We start from the raw sequence: 7,500 nt of genomic DNA on the forward strand, positions 1-7,500 counted from the left end.
GTACTTGCAAAGTTTCTTAAAGTCAGTTAAATGTCTGTTGAAGGAGCAGTATCAACAGATATTAAGCAGATAGTCTACTAATACTCAACTGGACCATCAAAATAAAGTGTTACCTAGAACTTAATAGTGGTTCTTTTTAACATTTGTGATTTGTGAATAATCTCATACAAAATAAAAGCTTGTATTTACATATTATACATCGTCACCTTGGAGTTATAAGGTTCTATCTGTGTTCTGAATGATTTTGAGATATTGAGCTTCAACGTTTTTGCATTCCATAGCAAACAGAATGTGTGTAACATTTGTTTGTTTTTTTTAATAAAAACTCTTAATGTTAACAACTTACAAAAAAACATCCAATGATGTAAATAAGTTGTCATTTAACAAGAATGTCAATAACTCAATTTTGACAAAAATGTCAGATAGAACCTTATAATTCTAAGGTGACCATATGTGTGTGTATTGTGTATCTTTATTATGTGTATATATAAATGCACAAACACATGTGTATATACTTTAAAAAATAATTTAGATTGAAATATAAATAAATCTATTCTATATATGTACAGTTGAAAGCAAAATTGGAAGCACTCCTGTGAAACTGATATTTATTTTGCAAGATGTAGATATTAGTAGACAAGATATTTTTAAGATATTAATATTTAGCTTAAAGTGAGATTAAAGGCTTAACTAGATAAATTAGGTACATTAGGCAAGTTAGAGTCATTAGGCAAGTCATTGTATAAAGGGTTTGTATAATGGTTAAAAAATGGGGAAAAAATTGCTTAAGGGGGCTTAAAAAACTTAAAATGCTTAAAAAAAAAACTACTTTTATTCCGGCCAAAATAACACCAAAAAAACTTTCTTTTAAACAATTATCTGTAAATAATCTCATACAAAATAAAAGCTTGTATTTACATATTATACATCGTCACCTTGGAGTTATAAGGTTCTATCTGTGTTCTGAATGATTTTGAGATATTGAGCTTCAACGTTTTTGCATTTCATAGCAAACAGTATGTGTGTAACACTTGTTTTGTTTTTTTTTAAATAAAAAGTCTTAATGTAAACAACTTACAAAAAAACATCCAATGATGTATATACTTTAAAAATATTTTAGATTGAAATATAAATAAGTCTATTCTATATATGTACAGTTGAAGGCAAAATTGGAAGCACTCCTGTGAAACTGATATTTATTCTGCAAGATGTAGATATTAGTAGACAAGATATTTTTAAGATATTAATATTTAGCTTAAAGTGACATTAAAGGCTTAACTAGATAAATTAGGTACATTAGGCAAGTTAGAGTCATTAGGCAAGTCATTGTATAATGGTTTGTATAATGGTTAAAAAATGGAAAAAAATTGCTTAAGGGGGCTTAAAAAACTTAAAATGTTTAAAAAAAAACTACTTTTATTCCGGCCAAAATAACACCAAAAAAACTTTCTTTTTAACAATTATCTGTGAATAATCTCATACAAAATAAAAGCTTGTTTTTACATATTATACATCGTCACCTTGGAGTTATAAGGTTCTATCTGTGTTCTGAATGATTTTAAGATATTGAGCTTCAACGTTTTTGCATTCCATAGCAAACAGAATGTGTGTAACACTTGTTTTTGTTTTTTAATAAAAAGTCTTAATGTAAACAACTTACAAAAAAACATCCAATGATGTAAATAAGTTGTCATTTAACAAGAATGTCAATAACTCAATTTTGACAAAAATGTCAGATAGAACCTTATAATTCCAAGGTGACTATATGTGTGTGTATTGTGTATATTTATTTTGTGTATATATAAATGCACAAACACACGTGTATATACTTTAAAAAATAATTTAGATTGAAATATAAATAAATCTATTCTATATATGTACAGTTGAAGGCAAAATTGGAAGCACTCCTGTGATAGTGATATTTATTTTGCAAGATGTATTTTGTGTGTTTTTATTTCAGGCAAACTAAAAGAAACAAGAGTTTCTCTGGAAGAAAAATAAGAGCTTGTGCAATTTAAAGCCACAGGTACACCTTATGGAGAAGCTCGGCGTAATGTTAAATTTTCAAAGATGGTGGAATGATGAAAACTAGCAGATTGAAGTACAACATATAATGTTTGTGTAGATGTATTTTCTGTACTAAAAGTGCATTAAATAACCTTTGTTAAGAACAGGATTTAAATTATGTACAATACATTTGATATTTGTATAATATATTTGTATGTGAATTGATAATAATGTAGGCTCTTCTCTTTTTTTGCTTTTTTGGCTTTAAAATGCACAAGCTCTTCATATTCTTTATATATGTACAGTTGAAGGCAAAATTGGAAGCACTTCTGTGGAATTTATATTTATTGTTTTAATATTTCCAAAGGTTTTTTTTTTCAGAGCAAGGACATTTATTATATATTTCTTCCAGAGAAATTCTTGTTTCTTTTAGTTTGCCTGAAATAAAAACATACAAAATAAATCTTGCTAGGATTCATTCATTCATTTTCTTGTCGGCTTAGTCCCTTTATTAATCTGGGGTCGCCACAGCGGAATGAACGGCCAACTTAACCAGCAAGTTTTTACACAGCGGATGCCCTTCGAGCCGCAACCCATCTCTGGGAAACATCCACAAACACACATTCACACACACTCATACACTACGAACAACTTAGCCTACCCAATTCACCTGTACCGCATGTCTATGGACTGTGGGGGAAACCGGAGCACCCAGAGGAAACCCACACGAATGCAGGGAGAAAATGCAAACTCTGCACAGAAACGCCAACTGAGCCGAGGATCGAACTAGCGACCTTGCTGTGAGGCAACAGCACTATCTACTGTGCCACTGCTTCGCCTTCTTGCTAGGATTTTGCTATAAAAATTGCCATATTCTGAAGATAATATATATATTAAAAGGATTATAATGTTGATCAAATATTTCCCTTGTCCATTTAGCTTAACTTGCTCAGTATTTAATTCGTTAGATACTGGATTGAATAGTATCTTGAAAAAATATCTAGAAAAATATTAGATACTGTCATGGCGAAGACAAAAGAAATTAGTTAATAGAAAGTTATCATCAAAACTATTAACTACAAACAACACTTGGAAAACATTTGAAAACCGAATTGCTGTTTCACGGTGTTGCTAATAATTTTGTCTTTAACAGTATGTAAAATTATTATATAAATTAAAAAAAAAAAAAAAAAAATATATATATATATATATATATATATATATATATATATATATATATATATATATATATATATATATATATATATATATATATATATATATATATATATATTATTCTGTGAACTACTGATAACTTTTGTTCCAAATGCAAAATTAAAAAAAATGTTGTTATTTAAAGTCTGTATTTTTTTTTGCATGAAATAATGTTTCTATAACTTTTTAGATGATGAAATACCAATGTTTCTAAATTCATGAGAGGTAAGAAATCAGCATCAGCTTAAAAGTCAATCACAACAGATGAAAACATTTTTTATTTTGTCTTTTTTTTTCCAGCGTTTGTAATGAATGTCATTTTCTGAAGAAAAGCTCTAAATATCCAAAATCAAGAAATTCTAAAGCAATGTCATCAAACCGTCATAGTGTAGGGATGGTATACAGTTTGACCCAAAGAATGGCCAGTCTGGTAGATGAAGAGTGCCGGAGTCAGAGATTTAAATAAACAAATCTAGTTTACTGAAGATAGTTTGCAGTTTCATCGGCAGAAACCAGCTTCAATGAGTTTCTAGGCCGTTCTGCTTATTTTTCCTATGCTAGAGTGAGGGTGCTTTCTGGAATATTGTGGTTAGTGGCCTAGCTAACGTCACGTTTTAAATGCCATCAAGTCTAAAATATTTAATACAAATAATGAGAAACAAGATGATGAGAAAAGGATACATGTTGATTCTTGCTGAGATGGATTGGAAGGTATAAATCCGAATCCTAGACAAATGTTAGCATTTTACTCAAACCAATGTCTATTGTCTACACTCAAAAAAAAAAAAAAACACTCACGCTGCTTGTTAAAACTACTTATTTAAAATGAGGTGAAACAACAAAAAATCTATAAGTTTTTTTAGTGACAACTTTATAGTTTTATGTTCAATGCACTCTAATTAGAAAAATACTATTAAGTTAACATAATCCATTTGTGTTGGGACAAGCATGAGTCCAGCATGTTGTACAGTGTAATAATATTTTGACAGTGTTCCTAAAGTGGACAAAGGCTGTTTTTTTATTTTTATTATTATTATTTTTTTAAAATAAAATATGAATAATGATTTTCATAAGTGAATTCACTGTCCATCAGGTCTTCAGTAAGTGGACAGTCCAGGCCGGCGCTGCAGGCTCTCCTGATCAGCCACCTCAGGGACGAGGGTTTAGTTCCGTCTGCTGGAGCAGATGGAGAAGAGGCTCTGGATCACAGCACACCTGAAGATGGCTGGACGCTGCTCACAGACACACTGACCAGACTGAAGGGGCTGCTGGGAGAGCCTGTAATGTACAGCAACGAGGATCTGGAGTCTGTGCTGAGTTTCCTTCAGGATGTGGTGAGGAACATTGAGGAGATGAAGGAAGCGGAGAGTAAAGAGTCCTCTCTTGTGCTCGGCAAATCATGAAAATCAAAGAGTGCATTAATAAAGATGGCACCACTGCCTTTTTTTAGATTTTATTCAAAATGTATATTATTAAATATGTGTATTGCATTTTGAGTTATATCTCAACACAAATTTCTTATGAGTCATTTGACTCAAATAAAACTTAAATAAACATAAACATTAAAATGTTTTTTTAATTATACTCTGTTTCCTTTTTTGTTTCTTTAATTTTACATTTTTAATTTAGAGATATGAAATATGAACTTTAATTTGGATGTGTGCACAGAATAAAAAATGCTTAATTATTGTTTTTTTTGTTTGCATTTTCATTACTCTGAAGGGCCGTTCACATCAAGGATGATAACTATGAACTTCAATTTAACTATAACTATATTTGTGTCCAAAGTAGTAAACTATAACCTTCTGATTATTTTTAGTTGATGCTTTTTTTGCATTACCCCCCTGTAACCAGCAGATGTCCTCCATGTGCTCTGTGTCTGACCAGTGAATCCAGCTTGTGTAATCTGTCGAATCAAACAGTAAATTTAGCGATTGCGGTCAGCGCAGTGGAATAAAACACATTATTTTCTCCCAGCGTTTTTCAAAGTAAGATGCTAAAACCTGGATTCCTGAGGTGATTTTGTTTTAGTACTTCAATTCATTTTATTTGTTTGCTTTATTAACAAGACCCAGCATGTTCATTCATTCATTCATTTTCTTGTCTGGTCGCCACAGCGGAATGAACTGCCAACTTATCCAGCAAGTTTTTACGCAGCGGATGCCCTTCCAGCTGCAACCCATCTCTGGGAAACATTCACATACACTCATTCACACACACACACTACGGACAATTTAGCCTACCCAATTCACCTGTACCGCATGTCTTTGGACTGCGGGGGAAACCGGAGCACCCGAAATCCGCGCAAACGCAGGGAGAACATGCAAACTCCACACAGAAATGCCAACTGAGCCGAGGCTCGAACCAGCGACCTTCTTGCTGTGAGGCGAACGTGCTACCCGCTGCGCCACTGCGTCGCCCGACCCAGCATGTATAGTTTCATTTTACTACAAACGTGCTTCATATTCTTTAACAAGAGTTAAATGAAAAAATAAAATAAGACAAAAATGGGGAGAGACTACATAATTAAAAATTTACATACAAATGTATTATACATATTTCAATTATCGGCGACGCGGTGGCGCAGTAGGTAGTGCTGTCGCCTCATAGCAAGAAAGTCGCTAGTTCAAACCTCGGCTGGGTCAGTTGGCGTTTCTTTTTGGAGTTTGCATGTTCTCCCTGTGTTCGCGTGGATTTCCTCCGGTTTCCCCCACAGTCCAAAGACATGCGGTACAGGTGAATTGGGTAGGCTAAATTGTCCGTAGTGTATGAGTGTGTATGAGTGTGTATGGATGTTTCCCAGAGATGGCTTGCAGCTGGAAGGGCATCCGCTGCGTAAAACGTGTTGCATAAGTTGGCGGTTCATTCCGCTGTGGCGACCCCGTATTAATAAAGGGACTAAGCTTAAAAGAAAATGAATGAATGAATATTTCAAATATATTATACATAATTAAAATTTTGGTATTAAAAAAGTTATTAAATTCACTTTTGGCACCGAACATACATTTATACAAGCATTTTATGTTGTACTTTAAAAAGCTCTAAAAATTGTTCAGAATCTAAAACAACAGATTTTAATGGTGACCGTCAACCTGGCTGCCTTGATTATTAAAAAGTTTTTTTTTGGGATGCAGTAAAAGGAAAAAGAACAAAATAAAAATAATTGTATGAACTATATTGCTGTAAACTAATGTTTTAGTTATTCACATAAGAACATAGAGAAACAGAAGTACATTCCTAATATCTCATCTTTCTACTTGTGATAATTTTTGTAGCGTAGCAGCTGGAATCGCTTTTCAAACCTTCTAAAAGTAAATCACGCCTTCACCATTTACTCCCAGAGTAATTCACAGGCAGTAATTACCATCCCCGAGGCAGTCTTGTCTTATGGTTTTCAATTAGACTCATATAATTAGGAACTTCCTTACAGTAACTTTCATTTGTAGGTCATTGGTTCACGAGGCTGAATCAGTAACTTGTATTAACAGTCATTAGCTTAATCATTAGGCTTGCGCTACATCTCTATATTTATACACTTAACACAGTGTAAACATTTATACACTTTATACAGATTGGCACTTTTGAAGTTTGTAAATACAATCATGCGTTTTACCATAAATTATTCACTATAGTCTCATTAGTGTAACATTAGTTTATACCAGATTGTCTTGTCAGGCTTATTTAGGACAAGAATCATTTAAGGCCGAGGCAGTGACGCAGTAGGTAGTGCTGTCGCCTCACAGCATGAAGGTCGCTGGATCGATCCTCGGCTCAGTTGCTGTTTCTGTGTGGAGTTTGCATGTTCTCCCTGCCTTCGCGTGGGTTTCCTCCGGGTGCTCCGGTTTCCCCTGCAGTTCAAAGACATGCGGTACAGGTGAATTGGGTAGGCTAAATTGTTTGTAGTGTATGAGTGTGTGTGTGGATGCTTCCCAGAGATGGGTTGTGGCTGGAAGTGCATCTGCTGCGTAAAAACTTGCTGGATAAGTTGGCGGTTCATTCCTCTGTGGCGACCCCGGATTAATAAAGGGACTAAGCCGACAAGAAAATGAATGAATGAATCATTTAATGACAGATTAATAGACTATTTAAAGGGAGAGTTCTTGCAAAAATGAAAATGACCTCACCACTTACTCTCCCTCGTGTGATTTTAAACCTTTAAGAGTTTTTTTTCTTCAGTTGAACACAAAAGATGATATTTTGTATAATGCTTGTTGCTGGTTTCCTGCTATTGAAGTCATTCTTCAAAATATCTTCTTTTGTGTTCAACAGAAAAAAAAA

At 33.5% G+C, this 7,500-nt stretch overlaps 1 protein-coding gene and 1 long non-coding RNA gene across 2 annotated transcripts in view; one reads left to right on the forward strand and one right to left on the reverse strand.

Moving 5' to 3' along the window:
* The window catches only part of heatr6 (HEAT repeat containing 6), a 53,345-nt gene extending 48,667 nt beyond the window's left edge, over positions 1-4,678 (forward strand). Inside the window, 1 exon segment of the mRNA NM_001114313.1 lies at positions 4,316-4,678. Coding sequence (NP_001107785.1) covers positions 4,316-4,625 — 310 coding nt within the window. The 3' untranslated portion in view covers positions 4,626-4,678.
* LOC147838945 (uncharacterized) overlaps positions 1-7,500 on the reverse strand; it is a 1,276,407-nt gene that overhangs the window by 687,847 nt on the left and 581,060 nt on the right. The window lies entirely within an intron of this gene.

The sequence above is a fragment of the Danio rerio genome, chromosome 21, assembly GCF_052040795.2.
Source record: "Danio rerio strain M-AB ecotype USA chromosome 21, GRCz13ab, whole genome shotgun sequence".
Taxonomy (NCBI): domain Eukaryota; kingdom Metazoa; phylum Chordata; class Actinopteri; order Cypriniformes; family Danionidae; genus Danio; species Danio rerio.